The 22,628-nt window shown below is 41.8% G+C and overlaps 1 protein-coding gene across 1 annotated transcript in view; it reads left to right on the plus strand.

Moving 5' to 3' along the window:
- Nucleotides 1–22,628, plus strand: part of GRIN2B (glutamate ionotropic receptor NMDA type subunit 2B) — a 401,817-nt gene that overhangs the window by 369,915 nt on the left and 9,274 nt on the right. Inside the window, exon 10 of the mRNA XM_045554290.1 lies at nucleotides 21,240–21,400. Coding sequence (XP_045410246.1) covers nucleotides 21,240–21,400 — 161 coding nt within the window. The remainder of the gene's footprint in view (nucleotides 1–21,239; nucleotides 21,401–22,628) is intronic.

Genomic DNA, 22,628 nt, shown 5'->3' on the forward strand with positions numbered 1-22,628 from the left:
TTTTAGTCTCACTCTTCATTTATTCATTCATCAGATAGATCCTAAATACCTACTGTATACCACTTACTGGAACAGGGTATAGGAAAATCAGAACAGCTCTGCATAAACACGTTATCTCTGATCTTTTTGTCGGCACTGAGCTTAGCATCCAGCCACACAGTCTATCTCAGGAGCCCTTAGTAGGAGCCACGTGCCCATAGCTGAGGCCGAAACGCCCTGGCATAAGAAAGCCAAAAGCTGAGCTGATCTTTGTCATCTCAAAGAGTCTTTCCAGAAAACCCCCCTACTCTTTGAAGCCCCTTGTTCAATTTGGATTCTACCTCCTGCCAAAATCCTGCCCCTCTCCTCAGTTGTTTGGGTTAACTAAGGTCTTTGTTGTGTCATCTACCTGGCTTTTTCACTTTTTATATTCTCTGCATTTAGCATAATACCTAGGATATAATATTAATTAGTTCAACAAAGAGTTATTATAGGATGGTTACTGATTAGTCTGTGAGTAGGGCTGCCACATTTAGCAAATAATAATAGAAGTTACTCAGTTAAATTTGAATTTCAGATAAATAGTGAGTACAATTTAAATATAAATATGTCCCAAAATATTATGGAAACCCTATCTGTGAGGTATTGGAGACATACAAAAACGGTCCCACTCTCGTAGTCTACTGAGAGAGGCAGACACTTAGATCTTAACACAGGATGGCAAGTTCAACAACAGAGGAATTTCCTTAGGTGAGCAGGTTAAAAAACCCAGTTTTTTAAACTTTCACCATAAGATTTGCTCCCCTTTAATAGTTTTCGGGACCTTCTCCAATCTTAGTTGTGAGTTATAGAAGAGAGCACCCTGTGGTCCTAAAGCCCTCCCACTGATGTATATAACACAGCCTGCTCACATCCTTCCCACATGCCCTATTGCTCTTTAGCTTCCCGTTACAGGCTCCTTATTTAAAAAGAAGCACTGCTTTGCTGATGCATGCAGCTTGTGGTCCACTAGGGCTCCATGATCTTTCTTGACTGTGCTTTTGACAAAGCCAGTTCCTGTCCCTTCTTGCTCTAGCACAAAGTAACTGTGAGAGTTACTGTATATGCTTCTTCATTGAACTTGATCCTTTTAATATCCTCTTTCATCAGGCCAGTCTTACTGTTTTGATGTTTAATTCTATTCCCCAAGTAGCTAGCCATTCAATCTAATCTGATATGATCAGCAGATTTAAAGAGCAAGTTTTCCATCTCATCATCTAAGTTATTAAAGAAAATGAGACCCTTCCCTGTGTGTGTGATAAGTTACCCCACACTCCCAACTTAATTGGTCATGTCTATTCTTTCACCAGTGTCTCCCCCACCTAGTGATGGGGCCTCTTATTTTATAAGGAGAATCATCTTACTTTATAGTTTCCACTGGTGTGGGCTAGAGGCTTTTTACCATTCCATTAATTGGCTTCTAATTTGGAATTTCATGAGTAATTTTAAAGCAGGCTAGCTTCTTTGTAATCCGTTAACAAAGGGAACATGATATACACACTTGGAACCATTAAAAGGATCCAGTGGCCTGGTGTCTTAATAGAATTATCACAGAGCTTGGTAAGAAAACTTTTGAGTAACTTCCTACTAGATAAGTGAGAAAATATCCCCATTAGTGAGTGCATTTCCCTCTAATTAGGATTTTAAAAATACAAGTGTAAAATTGAGTCATCTAGAATTATTTTCCCAAACATGTGTTACAATTCAAAGGCAATCTATTCTGCCAGTATCCTATCCCTTCAGCCCATTTCCTTACTCTAGAAAAAAGTCTCTTCTCTTCTCCAAGCCTGGGATGAAATAGACCTTGGGTTTTAAGTGGAAAAATAAACTTTAATATGTTCATATGATGCAAACTTGAACTTGTTCTTCTGATTCACATCAGACCAGGCGAGTGGGGCTAGATTCAGAGAGGAAGGCACTTACAGTGGTATATTGTTAGAGACAAGAGTGTCCAGGGAATGGCTAGTCTAAGCTCAGGCTACCAGACGAGCATCTGATCTAAAATTGGGAAAAGGATCTAAAATTGGGAAAAGGATCACAAATAAGTTTATTCTTCCCTGTCCTTCCATTTTTTTCATATTAATAGAAATGATATGTTATATGGTGTGGTATATGAATATTCAACATATTTACATTTGTCTCTCTATACTGGACTGTAACCTCAATGCCGGCAAGAATTTTTGTCTAGTTTGTTCACTGATGTGTCTGCAGTGACTATAATAGAGTCTGGCGTATACAGGTGATCAAATATTTATTGAAGAATTAATTATTTAGTCAATGAATGAGAAGACAGTTCTAATTCACATGGCGTTCATAGAATGAGGCAATACTTTTCACTCTTTATTAGCCATTTGAAGTTGAGAAACAGTAGAAGATAGTATCATAACCAATGGTTGGGGGAGAAAGTAGAGAGGGTAATGTAGATAAGAAGTATTTGACATTTATAGTCCCAGATAGAATTTTCTCACCTTGTGGTTTCTACTCCCGTCAAACCCTCTAAATTAGGCAGGTATTTAAGAAGAAAACCAAAAAACTGAATAAATGGGGTCTCCAACTATGCTACTATTGTGGCTTGTCAAATCTCAAATTATAAATTTCTTTCAAGATCTATTTGGCAAGATATTTGACTTCTCCGAAGTCCCTGATTAGTTCTTGTCTCACGTGTAAGAAACGTACAGGAGACCCCTCCACACATTCGCGTGGGAGGCCAGCACTGTCCCGAATGGTGACACCTCAGCTTCTCCATCAGCCAAGTGTTTGCTGAGCACTTTTTATTTTCATAGAAAGATATGATCATTTAACAAAAAAGGAGCTAACCCTAAAATGACTGTAACATTTTCCACCTTTATAGGGGAAAAGAGATAAATGATAACAAAACAAGCTTGTATAGAGAACATATGGTGACTTTGTTATTAAAACTAACAATAGTTTCTAAAATCTAAACATTATCTCTGAAACCATCTATGGTCTTTTGTATCTAAATTTCTGAATAGCATCCGCATCCCTGTGTCATGTCACATAGCAGCTGCTCATTTGTTATATTTAGTGAATAGTAACCTTAAAGTGGAATGTGAATGAATATAGTTTAGAATGATTCTCAACAAAAGAGTTGAAAGTAAAAGAGTTTTTTTGGCTTAACTCTTAGTCAACAAGAAAAATTAAATTCCATTCCTCTACCAACATGCTTATTGATTTTTTACTTTTGTAGCAGTCACCTTATAATAATTGCGTTAGCATTATAACTGGAGGTCCATCAAGGATGACTAAGGCACATTGGGCTCCCCTTAGTCTTAAGGGACCGACGAGGATGGAAGTGTCTGCCCTACCTTGCCGTTGACTCTCTAGTGTAGTGCAGTTCCTGGTGCAGAGAAGGCATCCAATAGGTATGTGGGGACTGAATGAAAAAGGACAGGGATAGGCAATGGCTGTTTGGTCTTGGACAGGTAATGAACTTCCCAGGCCTCTCTTTCCTCCTCTGTATAGCGAGGAAGTTGCTCCGTTGGCATTTCTCAAACCCTGTTGCATAGTCTATGAGTCTACAAGAATAACGGATATTCTTTAAAAAAATAATCCATGGCAAAACAGGTTTAGGGAAATGTGTCAAGGTTAAATAAGTTTCTTTACCAAAAGATTGTCAGAGTCCTCTCCTGTGACAGTTCATTGTGAACCCCCGAAGGGGATGCAGTACACACGGTGGGATCCCTAGGCTACCTCCCAGCACTGACATTCTATAAACTGGAGTGTCCCGCGCATACAGCTGACTTATTGACCAAAGCAAGAAGTTCTGCTGTGCTGTAAATGGGTCACAATATGACAGTGTGTGCACATGCTGGCATTTCCATTCCTCAATTTGGAACTGACTGATCGATTGCCAGGAAAGCAGAGGCTTGCCAGTCCCCCTGCCTTGCGCTCCCTGGGTGCTTACTCACCCTAGGCCCTGCCCCCACCCCAGCTTCGTGACTCTGGAGATGTTGAAATTGCATTAGAACCTCAGGTTATCATGATAATAACTGGAGCACCCCTAAATTCACTGGGGCATCTTGCACATGGAAATCTTGGTAGTAACCATTAGTATTTCCTCCAAAATTATATGAGCTGCTGGAGCTTCTGGTGCAGCTTCAGAATCCCAGTTTCAATGGTGAATCCATTTGTATCCTTTACTTGAAAAATTCTTTAAAGGCCATTTCTCCTTCTAGCAACTTCAGCTTTTATAAAACATCTGGAACAATCCCTTGAGCTCTCCTAGGCTGGTCTGTGAGGTAGAGTGGAGTGGATGGTATTAACGCCTCTCTAATAGTCTTGCCTAAAAAGAGGTTGAAGGAGCACAACCAAGGCCACCTGTCACACACAGGATGACTTAAGGATAAAACTCAAATGCCTCTGTCCCTACGACTTTGTTTCATTCCATCTCCATGTTATCATAATCATCTCTAACTTTGTCACATTTTTTGGTGCCAAAGAAATATTCATAGGCACTGTCAAGTCCCAGATCTGACAAGCTCTTGTGGGATTTCAGATCTGATATATTTTTTGAAGGAAAAATGGAGAAGGTGCCAGGAAAGATGTCCTCCACTGGCATTAGGGCAAATTAACCCCTTGTTCACCAGGGATGCCAGGCTAGCCCTGGATATGAGGACTGCTAGTGCTCAACTATATGTTGCCTGATAATGCATTAGCCAGTAAACAGTGCACTTTGAATGGGGTTTCTAACCAAATAAATGTATCCACATTTGTGCTATTCAATACTTCATCTATGAGGTCATTTATTCATTCATATTGAGAGCCTACTAAGTGTCAGGTACTGTTCTAGGCACTAGAGACACAGAAGTGCTCAAAACAAAAATCTTGTCCATTACATCACATTCTAAGGGGGAAAAGGGTAGAAAATAAAAAGGTGAGTATGTCTGCAAGCAATACATGTGGACACCTTGGGCTTTCTGGGCAAGGAGAAGACATGCTAAGGCAGGAGCTTGCCTGGGAGTTCGAGGACCTGCAAGGAGGCCAGTGTGGCCACTGAAGAGGGGGCGAGGGAGAGGACTGGGAGAGGGGACAGTGGGATGAGGACAACTCTGCCACCTGCTCTCCTCCATTCTTCTAAACATACAGGTAGACTTGGATTCTTTCAATGCTTCTGCTCTGATATGCTTTGCATTTATTCCTCCCATTATTTTCCCCCTAAAAATAGTCCGGGCTCTTAGTAGTTTTCCAGTAAACGTCCATTCTCCAACCTCTCTGTTCTTCAAGTCGTGCTGCTTTAGCTGCAACCACACCTGGGCAGGGTGGTGGGGTCTGCGTCGCATCCTTCCTCAGCCTCCCCATTCCCCATGCTCCACAGTGTGCTATCTAGGCGTCAGCTTAGTGTTCCACGTTTGCAGGTAAGAACTTCCTTCCGACTTCAGTGCAGACGCTGTGCTCATGTCCCTCTGCGTCCTTGCTCGTGCCATTCCACTTGCCCTGACCGCCCTCCCCAAACCTCTTTGTCTGTCCCAATCTTGGCCAGTCTGCAGGCGTCAGCTCCATCTCTGCCTCCTCTGTGGAGAGAGGCCCCCAGCCCCGTCCTGTCCCGATACTCTCTGCTCCCTCTGAACTTCCACAGCCCTCGCCTTCCTCACCTCCCACTGGGATCGGCTCAGTCACTGCATTCTTTATTCCACACAAGTTTAATGAGTATCTGTGTGCACAGAACGCTGTGATAGGTTTTACAGTTAAATGTGAGGACCCTGGCTTTGAATCCTTGCTCTGCTAGTTTCTAGCTGTATGGCCTTGTTCAAATTACTTACTATCTGTGCTTACTTTCCTTGTCCATTAAATGGGGATAATAATGCCTCCCTCATAGGGCTGATGAGAAGACGAACGAGTTACTATATGCAAATTGTGCAGCACGTGGCAAGTGCTGTGGAAGTGTTAGCTGCCACCAGCATTATGTTATTATCATCATTATTATTTCCAGCTGAACTGTAATAGTAGGGATCGGATCTGTTGCCTCATTTCATTTCGGAGCTCATTGACTTATGCTTGGTTTGTGCCCATTGAGTGTGTGTTGATGATGATATTTTATGGCTGGACACACAGCTTTGCCAGACACCTAAAACTTCAGGGTACAGATTATGACGTGGTAAAGTTAATATGGTTAATACAAGAATAAACCCAGGTGCCTGGCTCCAGTAGCTCAGGGACCAAACCTGAGCTAGTTAACATGCAATACAGTGCTATTATCTGATTTTACAAAATATTTCAGGAAATATTTATTAAGGCTTATAGATCCAAATTTTATAAAATACAAAAGAAATCACTGCTGTGTATTAAGATCATCATTGGGAGGAAAGCTGATAATTAACTAAATTCCAGGAATCTGAAGAACTGGCACGTTATGTTCTGCAAGCTATTGTTTCAGCCACAGTGGGAGGGTGGTGACAGGAGAAGGAGCTGCAGTCCCTCCATCCCCTCCTCCGTCCAGAGCCTATGTGGGAACCCAGCTCCACACGGGACTCAGAGAGGCAAGGGGCTCCCACCCCAGCAGCACCGCACGCAGAGCCCTGAAGGCACGTTCTAAGATGGCGTGGTCAGAGGCAGGAGGAGGGCAAACTTGCTGGCCTGCTCACATCCAAGTACAGGTGTCTTCATATGCAAACTTCAGTGTGTTTGCCACTGTGGACAATTATAATTATGCCATAATTATAATTATACTAATGTTAATACTGAGAGAAAAAGGAGCAGAAACCACTAAGGTATTAAATGCTTATTATATGCTAACTTACTTTCTGAGGCAGCAAAATGTTATCACGTTCATCAGAGGCCCAGGAAGAGAACGGAGTTAATTTTGGCACTTTTGTTATGAATATGTACCTGTATCTTCTAACTACATTCTATAATGTTATTGTTATCATAATTTAGTCACCTCCTTTGAGTGAATTAGAACAATATTCTCTCTAATGAATAATTTATAATGAAATGTAAAAATGATTATTTATGCCTCCCACTTCCATCCCAGATTATAACTTGCATGCAGGTGAGGGGTCTGACTTTCTAACCTGCCACGAGACCCACGGCAGGTTGTTCCATGGGCAGGTCTTGGATGGCTCCTCCGGGCCCATGTTTTGAAACGGAGGATTTGTGATGGGGTGCTCGACCTTACTTCTCTTCTTGGAACAGTGTTAAAATTCAGTTCCACAGCTAAGTGGCTTGTTCATTGAGCCACACCATCAATAAATGGTAGAGCTCAGATTTGAACTTAGATCTTTAAGTTCATAACCCAGGTATACACTTAGTGCTTTACCATGAAATTGTCCTTTCGACGTAAGCACAGACTACCTGCTTTTCTTGTCTGTCCCAACCATTTACAGGCCATGGGATAGTGAAGGAGGTCGTGCTCTTAGAGAGTCTACTCTGTGTTTCACCTGACCTTCCTCCCACTTTGGGCCCAGCGAAGGATCACGGTGGCAGGGAGGGAGGCCATTCTCTCCAGCCACTTCCCCTGCTCCTCAGACGCCGTTCAGAGTCTGAAGTCACACACACATTCACTTCACCCCAGTTGGGCTGTGGGAAATTATTATGGAAAGATTTAGTAGCAGGCAGCACAGTTTGATGTGACGCCCCTGGGCTAATGAAGATAATAATAGTGGCTGTACTTGCTTTATACTTCCTGGAAAAACTGGGAAGATCAAAAGAAAGAAGAGATGTGAAAAGACTTTGGGAGCAGGAGGCATAGGACCCATCACTTTCACTCCTGGGCACTTAACCTTAGAGAAATGAAAGCTTGCACACACACAAAAACCTGCACATGAATTCTTATAGCTGCTCTAGTCATAATTTCTCAAAACTGAAAGGAACCTAAAAGTCCTTCAGTGGATAAATGGGTAAACAAGCTGGTACATTTATGCAATAGAAGACTACTCAGCAACAAGGAATGCTCTACAGATACATACAAAAGCGTGGATGCATCTCCAAGGTGTTACAATAAGTAAAAAAGGGTTACATACTTACTATAGGATTCCATTTAGATGACATTCTGGAAAAGGCAAAACTGTAGGGCCAGAGCGCAGATCATGGATGCTGGAGTTAAGAGCGAAGGGAGGTGTGACTGAAAGGAATAGCACAGGGCGCTTTGTGGGTGATGGAGTGTTCTGTATCTTGACTGTGGAGGTGACTACAAGATTCTATCCACGGTTAAAATGCATAGACTTGTACATCAATAATAATAATGATGATGACAGTGAAAGTCAATAGAAAGTACTATTAAAATATAAAACAGAGTGCTGACAGTGATAATAATGATGACAGAAGGGTGCTCAGTAGGTAAGAAGGTGGTCTCCTCTGAATTCTGTTCTGCCACCTCCTCGCAATTAGTAGCCCAGGCCAAAAGTTGCACTTGTCTCCTAAGCCTTCCCGCCTTTTCTCCTGGGTGCCTGGAAGGGCTGAGTGACATTTGGCCATTGATTCTTTTTGTGATGCAAATGTAAAATCAGAAGTAATGGAATGAATATTTATGTGTAAGATTCTCAAGCTTTGAAGACAAAAGCCCCCAGATTCCATATCTCAGGCGGATGGATCCCTGCAAAGAGCTTGTCCAATATCCATCTCCGCAAGGTCACAGCACTGGTTTCTCCTACTCTGCATATGCTGATCGGATGCGGACTGAATAAGAAGAGCCTTTTCCGGGTAGCCAGCTACCTGAGAAGGCAATTCCTTGCCTCCCTCTTCATTTTAGCAGAGCTGCTTTCATTTGCATGCTGTCGCTCACCAGATATAACTCTGCTTAACCTCCTTAGGACCAAGTGATGGCTGAGCAGGAGGTGGCCTTGTCTGGTGGTCAGAATGACAACCTAGACACCACCAGTATTTAGGGAGGTTTTGGTTTTGTTTTCAGAAGCTGCTCTTCTGGTGTCATGGCCTCAAAGACTTCTCTATAAATATGCTTCCTCCCTCTCACCCTGGAAACTAAACAGGGAGGAGGAGTCTTAAAGCAGAGGGTTTCCCTAGTGTGAACTGGTATTAACTCCCATCTCCACTCTTCCAAATCCACCCTCCCTGGTCACTTCAATTAGCGTCCTTCAAGAAGTCTTCTGGGAAACCAAGGGTGGCTGCAGCCTTGCTCCTTTGGGATTTCTACAGCAATGATATGCACCTCTATGGTCTTGGTACTCTTGGAAAACAGAAACATATCTGGTGATGCTTCTGTAAGTTGATTGAGGTCACATAGCTTCTTAAGTGGCAGAGCTGGGATTTTAATTCAGGCAGCCTGGCTCCAGGGGTTCTGCTGTTTCTCACCCCTTAGATTATGAACTCAAAACTTCTTTGCACAGAATTCAACTTTATTTGTGATCCAGGCCTTGCCTCCCTCTTCGGCTGTGTCAGCCTCCTGTCACCATGGCCATACCTACTAGGCTGTGACAATGACAAGCTGCTCGTGGTCTCTGATCATGCCCAGGTTCTCTCACCATCCTGTGTCTTTGAACAGACTATTGTCTCTGTCTAGAAGTGCTTTGCTCCTCTTGTCCCAGCCCCAGTGCACAGCCTGCTTGGCTGTGTGCTCCCACTGCCTTGTGGGCACGGCGGCTCACAGCACTCACCATGTTGTTTGTTGCCCCTGAGTCACACCCAGCTTGTCCCTATGTCAGGGCCTTTGCATTTGCTGTTTCCTGAGCCTGGGACAATTTTCCCCTGGTCGTCATATGCCTGGTTCCTTCTTACCATTCAGGTTTCAGTTCAGATGCCAACTTCTCAGAGAGGCCTTTTTAGGACAGCCAGTCTAAACTTACTCTCCCACCAGTCACTCTTTATCCTATTATACTGTCTCAATTTCTTCATAGCACTTCATTGTCACTACTTGATATCGTCTATGTTGCATTCACCTATTGCTGCACAGCAAACTGCCCCAACACTTAGTGGCTTAAAGCAAGAACTATTTCATTGTGTTTCACTATTCTGTGGGTCAGATATTTGGGTAGGTGTTGGCCAGGTGATTCTTCTATTAGTACTTCACATGGCATCGATGGAGGTCACTTGATGTTCAGCTGGTGGCTGGGCTGGGCTGGAGGGTCCCTAATGGCTTCACTCTATTGCCTGGTGCCCTGGCTGGAAAGGCTGGAAATCAGGGCTCAGCTGGGACTGCAGACAGGAGCTCCTACAGGTAGTATCTCAGCATGGCGGCGTCAGGGTGGTTGGACTTCTTACATTTTCACATGGTGGATTGATTCCCTCGGAGCAAGATTCCGAGAGGCCAAGGTGGAAACTGCAAAGCTTCTTATGCCCTAGCCTCAGAAGTTCTAGAATGTTACTTCTGCCACATTCTACTGGTTGAGCAAGTCACCTAGTCCAGCCCATAATCGGGGTGGGGGGACATAGACCTCTTTGCCATAGAGTGGCAAAGAATTTGTGGCTAACTTTAATCTACAATAATTAAAAAAAAAACAGGCTTATTATCTGCCTCCCTTCTTTACTGTGTGACCTCCTTGAAGGCAAGATCATATTCTGCACTATTGCATCCCTAGCACCCAGAACCTTGTCTATATGCATTGATACCAATAAATACTTGCTGAACGTTTGTTTAAGTGAAAGAATAAACGAATGAAAAACTGAATGAGGACCAGGTGTGGTGGCTCATGCCTGTAATCCTAGCACTTTAGGAGGCTGAGGTAGGAGGATCCCTTGAGGCTAAGAGTTTGAGACAAGCCTGAGCAACAAAGTAAGACACCATCTCGGCAAAATATTAAAAAAAAACCCAAAAAACAAAAAACCTGAATGAATGTTTACGTTTCTGACTTTCCGGTATGTAAACTCCTTGATAACAGTATCTGATCTTTGTATCTTCAGTTCCTAATGCAGTCCTCTACACTAATAGATGCTCAGTAAATATTTGCCAAAGGAATTGATGCATTTTAATTATTATAGTTAAAAGAGATAATGTAACTTATTCCTAGCACATATGAAGGTGTTGAATGAGAGTGGCTGTTGTTAATGAATTAATAGTACCCTATATGTAGGAAAATCAACGTGTATGTTTATTTAATAATAATTTTTAAAATAAAGCAGATCCCCACTTCCCTGACTTGTTCCCTTTCCCTTTCTGTCTGTGGCAGGCTGTGTGAGAGGCTCTCTAGTGGGCAGGAGGCAGCCCAAGGCCCTAGAGGCTGCACATCTCTGGTAGGAACAGGGACCTTGACTCTTGGCCTTCAGGCACCTTTCTCCTTGCACTCCAGAGACTAATTCACATTGAGGTCATTAAGATGGAGTCTGAGATGAGGATCTGAGCAGCTCAGAGGGCTGAATTCTTATTCCCTACTGCTCTCCAGGAGGATCAAGTGAGATTACAGTTCTCTTAACATTCTGGCATTGTTTTGCCCTTGTGTGAGTATGCGCTTACAATAATTGCTGGAAGCCATATGTTGCATCCAGTGGGAAGGGTGGGAGTTGGCATTTGAGTTTTCAGAAAAAGAAAGCTGCCCTTGCGTGTCCCCACTTACAGTGTGTGGCTTCACTCCCCAGTAGGCAGTGGGACTATTCTGCTGGCATTTGAGCTGCCAATGGGGAGACTCGGTACCCAGAGAGCGAGTCTCAGCTTGTCCTCCTGCTACACCATGTGGCCTCAAACAACTTACTCAACCTCTTCAGGGCTTTGATTTCCTCATCTATGAAATGGGACTGATCTCTCAGATTCCTTCCCTTCAGTGGCATTTCCCTATCCAAGTCTATATTTTGATAATAACAATCTGGGTGATGCCTAGAAAAAGACTCCAGATTCAAGGAAGTTCTATGATGGCCAAAGGTGACTAATGCGGAGTACTGTATAAATTTCCCTACTTTGAAATCAGACTGAGTGTGTTAATCCAATTGCTGGTCTTCCTGATATAGTGGGCTTTCAAATTTTTTTTAAATTGTTTTTCAAGGTCTTCTTCATTCTATGGATTTTAAAACATTCTGTTTCTTGACAGTGCTAAATTTTATTCCTTCCCAAAACCCCTAGAGAGCATTGATTGCCACTAAGGTTAAACAAGTGCTCCATAATGCCTTACAGCTGGAAGTAAGTTTTATTACAAGAACATTTATTGGAACCATCGAGGTATTTAGAAGATTTTTTTTCTTCCCCCCACCCCCCACAGGCCTTTCCAAACATACTGTTTTCCATGGATATGAATTTTAGTAAAATTCAAGATTCAATGAAAGTTTTTAAAAACCCATGTTTTATTTAAACCTCACAGATCTTACCAAGCTGAGATAAGAATTGTCAAAGCAAAAGGTAAACTCACTGCTCTGGCTAATTCTGGGGCAATGTGCTCTCCCTATTGGTCCCCAGACTGGCCTAGTTTAAGGAACAAATTAGAGAACAAGAGTTTTCAATTTTAGAGACCGTCACCTTACATAGGACAATTTTAGATATTAGAACTTCATCCCCACAGAAGCAACTAAGAATTTTGATAATCCACCATGTGCCAGATACTATGTTAAGTACTTTTTAAAAAATATTATCCTATTCATTAAAATAATACTTCCAGAAAAATAAGGTTCCACGATTTTAAATAACTTGCCCATGTTCTTGCAGCTGGCTTGAGACACAGCTGGAATTCAAATCCAAATTTTCTGCCTCCAAGACCAGTGCTTTCTGGAGGACCAGTGTCTTCTCACTCTTCCCATTACTGACTGGTTGGTTTCTCTGATGATTTTCTTATGGAAAATGCTTTAACTACATAAGTCTTGCTATGTTGTTATCTAATTCCATTAGCTTTTAATACCTTTAATTTATTTTCAAATAATCCCCCCCATCAGTGGCTTGTCTCTTATGATCTTAATTATATCTTTCAAAGAGAAGTTCTTAATTTTGATGAAGTACAATTTATCTTGTTTTCCCCAAAATATTAGGAGGGAACAAATGTTTTTGGTTACATGTATCGTTTTTGTTATGCTTGAGTCAGAGTTGTAAGTATGCCCATCACCCAGATAGTGTTCATTGTACCCATTAGGTAGGTTTTCACCCGTCCCTTCCCACCCCCATTCCCCCTGCTTGATTTCCACTGAGTTTTACTTCCCTCTGTGCACATGTATGCTCATCCGTTACTTCCAATTTAATATTGAGCACATGTGGTGTTTGTTTTTCCATTCTTTAGATACTTCACTTAGGATAATGGTCTTCAGTTCCATCCAAACTGTTGCAAAAGGCCTTAATTCATCCTTCTTGATGGCCGAGTAGTATTCCATGGTATACATATAACACATTTTGTTAATCTACTCATGAATTGATGGACACTTGGGTTGATTACACATCTTTGCAATTGTAATTGTGCTGCAATAAATATTCACATGCAGGTGTCTTTTTGATAAAATGACTTATTTTGGTAAATACCCAGTAGTGGGATTGCTGGATGAAATGGCAGGTCTACTTTTAGTTGTTTGAGGAATCTCCATATTGTTTTCCATAAAGGTGGTACTAATTTGCTGTTGCACCAACAGTGTATAAGCATTCCTTTTGGCCAGGCACAGTGGCTCACGCCTGTAATCCTAGCACTCTGGGAGGCCGAGGCGGGCAGATCGGATTGTTTGAGCTCAGGAGTTCCAGACCAGGCTGAGCAAGAGTGAAACCCCGTCTCTACTAAAAAAAAAATAGGAAGAAATTAGCTGGACAACTAAAAATATATACCTAAAAAATTAGCCAGGCGTGGCGCATGTCTGTAGTACCAGCTACTTGGGAGGCTGAGGCAGGATTGCTTGAGCCCAGGAGTTTGAGGTTGCTGTGAGCTAGGCTGAAGCCACAGCACTTTAGCCTGGGCAACAGAGCAAGACTCTGTCTCAAAAAAAAAAAAAGGCATTTCTTTCTCTCTGCATCCATGCCAGTATCTATTTGGGGGCTTTTTAATAAAAGCCATCCTAATTGGGGTAAGGGGATATATCTCCTTGTGGTCTTAATTTGCATTTCCCTGATAATTAGTGATGTCGAGCATTCTCTTCTTTTGAAAAGCTTCTGTTCATGTCTTTTGCCTAATTTTAATGTTTGTTTGTTTTTTCCTTGCTGATTTGCCTGATTTCCTTATAGATTCTGGCTATAAGCCCTTTCTCAGTTATATAGCTTGCAAATATTTTCTCCCATTCTGTACGTTGTCTATTTGCTCCGTTGATTATTTCCTTAGCTGTGCAGAAACTTTTTAATGTAATCAAGTTTCATTTATTTATTTTTGTTGTTGCTGTGATTACCATTGGGATCTTCTTCATAAATTCTTTTGCCTAGGCCGACATCTAGAAGAGTTTTTCCAACATGTTCTTCTAGAATTCTTATGGCTTCATGCCTTACATTTAAATATTTTATCCATCTTGAATTAATTTTAATTAGTGATGAGAGATATGGATCCTGTTTAAATCTTCTGTATGTGGCTATCCAATTTCCTAGTACCATTTATTGAATAGGGCATCTTTTCCCCAGTGTATTTTGTTGTCTGCTTTGACAAAGATTAGTGGGCTGTATGTGGATGGTTTCCTATCTGGGTTCTCTGTTCTCTTTCATTGCTCTATGTCTCTATTTTTGTGCCAGTACCATGCTGTTTGGGTTACTATAGCCTTGGAGCATAGTTTGAATTCTGCTAATGTGATGCCTCCAGCTTTGTTCTTTTTGCTTAAGATTGCTTTGGCTATTCAGGCTCTTTCCTGCTTCCAAATAAACTGTAGAATTATTTTTTCTGGATCCGTGAAATATGATGTTGGTATTTTGATGGGGATTGTATTGAATCTGTAGATCCCTTTGGGTATTATGGACATTTTAACAATGTTGATTCTACCAATCCATGAGCATGATATGTTTTTCCACTTGTTTGTGTTATCTGCAATTTCTTTCCTCAGTATTTCACAGTCTCTTTGTAGAGATATTTTACCTCCTTGGTGAAGTATATTCTAGGCATTTTATTTTATTTGTAGCTATTGTGAATAATACTGAGTCTTTGATTTGACTCTGAGCTTGACTGTTACTGGTGTATAGGAATGCTACTGATTTGTGTAAGTTGATTTTGTAACCTGAGACTTTGCTGAATTTATTTATCAAGTCCAGGAGTCTCTTGGTGGAGTCTTTGTTTTACCTCTTGTGCTATTATTTTATATGAGGTCTGGTCTTTAGCTTTTGGGTGGTTTTACACTAGTGGGTATCTATTGTGCTTATCCATGTACAATAGGGTTCTGGATATTTCCTTCATTGCAGGTCTGGTCTTGACAAATTCCCTCAGTATTTGCTTATCTGGAAAAGTTTTTATTTCTCCTTCAAAAATGAAACTTAGTTTTTGCAGGATATCAAATTCTAAGCTGGCAGTTGTTCTGTTTAAGACTGAAGATGGGGCCACAATCTCTTCTGGCTTGTAAGGTCTCCATTGAGAAGTCTGCAGTTAGACTGATGGGTTTTCCTTTTTAAGTTAGTTGGTGTTTTCATCTCATGGCTCACAGGAGCTCCTCCTTCCTGTTGACTTTGGCCAGTCTGACGAGTATGTGTCTTGGTGATTGCCTCTTTGCAATGAATCTCCCAGGTGTTCATTGAACTTCTTGTACCTGGATTTCTAAATCTTTAGCAAGACCAGAGAAGTTTTCCTCAATTATTCCCTCAGATAGGTTTTCCAGCCCTTGTGTGTTTTCTTCTTCACCCTCAGGGATGCCTATGATTCTTATATTTGGCTGTTTTATATAATCCCATATTTCTTATAGGCTTTGTTCATTCCTCTTAATTCTCTGTTCTTTATTTTTGACTGACTGAGTTAATGTGAATGAGTTGTATTCACGCTCTAAGATTCTTTCTTCTGCCTGGTCTAGTATATTCCTAAAACTTTCCACTGTGCTTTATGTTTCCTTAAATGAATTTTTCATTTCCAGAAGTTCTATTGGATTTTTTTCTTAATATGTCAATCTCTTTGGTGAAGTTTTCATTCATTTCCTGAATTGTTTTTCTGGTTTCTTTGAATTGGTTTCCTAGTTTCTGTTGGATTTCATTGAGCTTCCTTACAATCCATCTTTGTAATTCTTTATTTGCCATTTCAACATTTTCATTTTGGTTGGTATCCATTGCTAGAGAGCTGGTGTTCCCTTTTGGGGGTGTTCTTTTGCTAATTCTTTCTCCTCCGGGGCAGATGTCACTTCTATTTTTGGACTTTCTCTTGTCTAGATGGAGCTTTTTTCCCCTTCTCCCCTCACTTGTAAGTGAGTGTCTGTGGCATATGTTGAGTAACAACCTTGGGCTTTGCTTTTGGGTACTTTGATGGGGATCTAGGTTCTGAATGGATGCCTTGGTTATAGATATCCTTACTGTGGTGGTTTTCTCAGTTGCTAGTTGTTTGTAGGCAGTAGCAGTAGTGAGCTATGTGTGTGGGCAGATTCCCTGTCTTGCTTCGATGAGGGAGGATGGAGGTCTTTGAGATCCTTTCTCTTTCCCCAGCCCTGTGGTCTTCCTAACAGTGTGAATTATATTGGCACATCCACTTTAATCTCTGAGACAGTAGGTGGTGCTTGTGAGTAACAATCAACTATACCCTGTATGATTGAGTCCGTAAATCCTGTAAAGGGCTGTGCAAATTGACCTCCCTGTCAGTAGGTGGCACTTGCCAGAAAAGACAAGCTGCAGTATTGTTTTTGGAATCTGTGCCTGGCTCTTGCCCCTCAGGAGAAGCACTTTAATGCTTTAGATGGTGGGGTGGGGCCCTGGAATTTCCAGGTGAGTCTTTATTCTCCACCACAGCAGAGGTGGGGGGGGGAGTGAGGCTGGGTGGAGCTGGGTTGGGTGAGCCTGCCCTCAGGATCCACAAAAGCTGGTAACATAGCTGTTTCAGTAGGGGGTCAAAGATCGGCCCCCAGGCTTCTGGGGAGAGCTTCCAGGGAGGGGCTGAAGTGGCCCCACTCAGCCAGAAAGTCTGCTTGTGGAGGTGGGGGCTTTCTGAGTTCTATAATCTGGCTGTCAGGAGCAGGTTTCACTCTTCTCCCCCTCCCCTGCTCTGCAGTCTCCCTCCAGTGTCTGCCAGCAGGAAGGAGCTCAAACTAGCTGAGCTCCCCCATGATGGCACTGTGGGCTGGGAGTTCCCCAATCCAGAATCCCACCCTGGGCTGAGAGCACAGCTTTCCTGTTGGGGGGAGGGTGCTCCATGAGTGTGCCGTGGCTGGGACCCACACTGCACTTCCTTTTCAGTTCTGCCCATGCAGGCTCCCTCACCTCCCAAGATTAGTTCACAAACCTCCTCTCTGTGCCTCTGAGCAACACAATCCAGTCCTGGGGGTATGGGATCTGGCCTGCAGGCCTGTCCCTGAATCCCCAAAGATCAGTCTCTTCCCATGCCAGAGAGAAGTGTGCTGGTCCCGAGTTGCCTATGCAGTGCTCAAGCAGGTTTGACGCCTCTCTGCTTTGGGTTATGCCCTGCTCTGATGGAGCAGCTGGGTAGGCAGCACCTGGGAGGGCTGGTAAGCAGGGAGCTCACAGTCCAAGCACCCCTTAGTCCTCTGCAGGTCTTTAAGAGGAAAGGTTTGAGCCCCACTCTCTGTGGAAGCCCCAACAGAGGGGAAGCAACAGCTCCTGAGAGCCCTGGCTCAAGTGTCTCTCTTGGCAGCTGCAGGTGGTGAGGGGCAAGGAAGGAAAAGAGTCTGAAGTGAAGAAAGCTGGCCCTCTGGTCATCTCTGACCCTCTCTTCAGAAGGCAGCTCACCTGGAATGTCCAGGCTCTGGAGTCACACAGATTCCCCAGGACCTACCAGCTCCCCATGGCTCCCATAGTCCAGGCCTGCATTGGGAAATGTTTGTTTGGGAACGAGCAAGACAAAAACGAAGCGCTGAAGCCCCATGGGGAGGACAAAGGTGCATGGTGGTGGAGAAGCAATATGGCACCTGCCATCCCAGCTCAGGTCTGTGGTGACAGGAAGCAACCCAAGGGGGCTGGAAGCTGGTGTTTTGTCCTCAAGAAGCTCCCAGTTCACTGGTGGCAGCAGCTTTTGGGCTCTTGAGGGTAGAAAGGCTCTCCCACAGCTCAGGAGTTTGCTGACTGCCAGAGATGTGGGGGAGGGAGAAACCACTCCACCTACCCTTTTCTCTGAACTCTAAGCCTCTCAGGGGCTGACCTCTGTTGATATTTTGCTCCTTCTTGTTCTGCTCCTCAACTTCTTCCTAAGGAATCTCTTATAGGTTCTGGCACTTTTCATTTGCAATTACACCCAATCTATGATTGTTTATTTGTTTTCTCTTTTTCATCTAAAACTTTTCCTTCTTTCTGAGATGAATTGGCAGCTGGTGTCTCTGGTCAGCCATCTTGTCTCTAAGTCCCAGTTACTTTTTTCTATTTATCTATTTATTTATTTATCTTGCTAGATTGTTCTTTTGGTGTTATATCTAAGAAATCTTTGTCTGTCTCAAGGTTACAAGTATTTTTTCTCCTAAAAATTTGATAAATTTAAGATTTACATTTTAGATATATGATACAATTTTAGTTAATTTCTGTGTATCTTGTGAAGTGTGAAATGAAGTTCTTTTTTTTGCATATGGATATCTAATTGTTCCGACACCATTTGTTGAAGACTATCCTATCTCCATGGAATTGCCTTTGCACTGTTTATATATGAGTCTATTAGTGGGCACTTTCTTCTGTTCTGATGATCTCTTTATCTCTATGCTAATAACACACTGTCATGATTACTGTAGTTTTATAATGAATCTTGAAGTCAGGTAGTATAAGTCCTTTAATTTTGTTTTTTTTTTCAAAGTTGTCTTAGCTATGCTAGATCCTTTATCATTTCTTTAGTTTTTAGTTATTCAGGGATGCGTTATAAAACAACATCTAGAAATCTAAAAATAATTTAAACTTAAAAAGTTCTATAGAGCTGTATGGAAATATCCTGTCATGTAGCTTCATCAGGAAGTGAAGCACTCTGGGCATTGGTCCCATGTGGTTAATCAAAAATGGCTGCGTATACCTTGCATGGATTGCCAATTTTCAAAAAAAATTAGAGTATAATAATTTATACTAGAATTGTATTGGACATAATTACAATTTTCATTGATGTTTCAGAAAATACTTAGCGCCCTAGAGTATCTTAGTTATTCTGAGCACTAGTCATTGTGCTAGCAAAGTGGGAGAATTACTGATTAAAGAGAATTAATTATTATCTACCATAGTATTTACTCTACTTTTGATGTGTTGAATACCTTTCTTCAAACATCTCAAGTGTTTTATTTCACACTGGTATGCAGAGCATTCTGGTGTCTGTCTCTCAGTAAAGCATACCCATGTTTACTTTACTTGCTGTCTGCTGGGGGCGGTGAGGGATCACTATTAATTAGGCCATTGGGGCACTGAGTGTGTTAGCCACCACTGTCATTGTGTGATGCTGAGCAAATTACTTACCTTCTTTGGGCTTCAGTTTCACTGTTTGTAAAATGAGAGATTTGGACTAGTTAACCTTGAGTGGCCCACTCAGTTCTAAATTTTTTTTGCCTCTTTTATAGTGTCTTTATTTACTTAAAAAGCATAACTCCTTTAAAAATAACAAAACAAAAACTATTAATGGCAAAAAGCACTGTGATGAGTGAAAGCGGAAGCTCTTTCAGGCAGGAAGTGGGAGTCTTTTAAAGCACTGCAGATTGCCTGACAGCTCCACGTGACTTTACTTTTAACCATGGCTGACACTGAGCAATTAAGATGGCGTTTATGGTTCCTGGTGCTCTGGTATTTTGTGGGCCGTGAAACCCCCATATCTGAGAAGGAAAAGAATTGCTTCTAAGCCCAGGCAATTCCAAAGGTTCAGAGATCTCTTGAGTTGGCAGGTTAGATTTTCAAATATATCTCCGAAGCAAATGGCACAGTATTGAAAACAAGAGGACTTTACATATCTTCATCATCTTTCTTGTGCCAGGGCACAGCAGAGCTGCTCTGGCCACATTCTACACGATCGCTGCTGCACTAATAGAATGGGAAGCTGAGAGAGCCAGAAGTTTACTAGGAAATGCAGAATATAGACATGAATGAAAAATAATGTAGGGGAACATTAATTGAGCACTTACTGTGTGCCAGGTGCTGTACCAAGCACTTCTCATACATTATATCATTTAATTCTCACAACAATCTTGAAAGCTAGGCATTAATTGTCTCCTTCTTACAAATGAGGAGATGATGCCCACAGAGTTTATGTTACTTGCCCAAGGTCACACAGCAGTAAGTGGCAGGGCTGATCTTCAAAAATCCTTATCTGTTTCCACCTAGAGCTAAAACTAGCTAACTACATCAGAGACTAGCTTTCATAACCTAGCCAGCACATTTCGAGAGTAATTGAATTTGCACTGTGAATTACAAGATCTACACCAAGAATAACAAGTACTGATGGGTCACTTTTGGGTAGACTGGATGGAAGAAAGAATTCGCGGAAGGTATCCTGAAGAAATTGTTTTAAGTTATATTTTGAAGTGAAGGACACGAATTGGCCTAGAGAGAAAGATGAGTTTATGTTGAGGAGATGGACCATGTGCTGCTGTGAAGCTACAAATGAACAAATTATGTGTTCAGGAAGCAACATAAAGACTTACTCATTGCAGGGTAATAGCCAGAAATAAAGCTGATGTAATAAGGGTGAACATCCAAGAGGTTTCACTTTATTACGATCGGACTGGAGATCCACTCTCCGTTCTTAAGCAAGGGGAGGAATATGATTAAAATTGTCTTTGATCTTACAATTTATCCTATAACTCATATGGGGTAAATATGAGCTCTGAGCATATCAGGGAAGGTCAAGAGAAAATTTCTTAGCAAAACCTATTTGATACTCAACAACTTATCATCTTCAGGAGCGCAACATAGCTCACCTCACTAAGGTCCTGTGGCCTTACAAACACAATGACAATGTATTTAGGCCCTTAAATTAAGAGACCCAAATGCATATTTTACATAATTTGTGGAAATATATGTGACTAGTCCGCTGCAGTTAAGCTAACAGTACATTCTTTTTCGGCCCATCATTACTGGCATTGTGCAGTATTCATAAAAGGAACACAAAAGAGTTATAGATTAAAGTCTGGACTGGGCAAATAGAAATCTCTCAACAATATGTATTAAATTGAGTTGAATTGAAATCTACTTTCAGATAGCAATTGCTCCTCCTGAGTGAGGGCTAATGTATTTGGTGAATTATAGTTGGGTCTCTTCCATTATAAATCCACAAATGCCAACTTAATGTCTCTTCACATTTTCTAAACTGTTTTTTTTTTTTCCTCTCTCTCTCTCTCTCTCTTTCTCTCTCCAGTTCCAGAGACCTAATGACTTCTCACCCCCTTTTCGCTTTGGGACTGTGCCCAATGGCAGCACAGAGAGGAACATTCGCAATAACTACGCAGAAATGCATGCCTACATGGGAAAGTTCAACCAGAGGGGTGTAGATGATGCATTGCTCTCCTTGAAAACAGGGTAAGAACTGCTTCCAAGCTCAGAGTCCCTCATATGTCTCTCACATTTAGTATGCACATATTGAATCAGAAGTACTCGTATACCATGCTTGGTGCTGGAAAAGGTTAAATCAAAGACTTCATTTGCTCTTTATGGATTTCCAAGTTAAATTTGATGGTATAATTCAGGCCAGTGTACAAAGATTCCTATGCTATTATTTGTTTCTATGTATTTTTTTTTACAAATTATTTTCTATTTGTGTTACTGTAACCATAAAACAGAAATGATCTAGATGTAAAAATAGGAGGGAAGAGTCCAGGAGGAGGTTCATGTGTTATGTATGAAATAAAGACCTTTAGTCAGAAGAGGTGAAAATGATGATTCAGGTGTCTTAGGAACAAGGGAGAAATAAAAGGTGTTTAGAAGAATGTGTCGACAGATTTCCAATTTCAGCTTTTGTTGGCATTCTTTGTGATCCAGCTCTGTACTCTGGGGAGTATTTGTTTATTTAAAGGAGTTTGTGAACTGCAAACATGTTGGCTTGCACAGTCCCAGCCACACTTGTCCCTTCGTTCATCTGGGCCCCAGAAACTACAGCTGTGGAATATGATCGATAATTGCACATTATAGATGCTGGTATTTGGGGGCCTAGAGGGTCTCGTAGCATTTCCTTTGTTGTATGGTAACCAGCAGCATTTGGACCTCCTCTCAACACCCCTGTAGCTCCAGGCCTAGAAGAGCCACCTAGACACATGGTTACTTAAAATGCTGTTAGATTCCATCTTATCACCATAAATAGTCACAGGAGATTTCAGAAGACGGGATTTGAGCTTGGGGGTAGGACCACTTTTGGTAGTCTGACCGCTTGTGCACCCACAGTTCTCAATCATATCAGAGCTTTCTATAGGGTTCCTTTCATAAAATGCTCTGTGTCTTATCATGCCAGAAGGGTTTGTTTTTTATTCTGAAGGAGGAACAAAACTACTTAACCTATAAAAGTGAAGGGGGTGATGTATGCTTTTCTTCTTACAGATCTCACTATTATTTGTATGGCTATATCTGAATTACTTCCTCTACCTTTGACGGGTTTCACTGTTGGTTTTAAATATTGATTCATGCCTTCCTGTCCCTACTCCTGGCCTTCCTCCCTTCCTGTGTATTCCTTCCTTGCAAAAAGCAATACATGAAATGAGGTTCTCATATGTTCAGGAATTTGAGACATCTGAGTTCTTCTAGATGTTGCTTTCTC

This window comes from Lemur catta, chromosome 6 (genome assembly GCF_020740605.2).
Source record: "Lemur catta isolate mLemCat1 chromosome 6, mLemCat1.pri, whole genome shotgun sequence".
Taxonomy (NCBI): Eukaryota; Metazoa; Chordata; class Mammalia; order Primates; family Lemuridae; genus Lemur; species Lemur catta.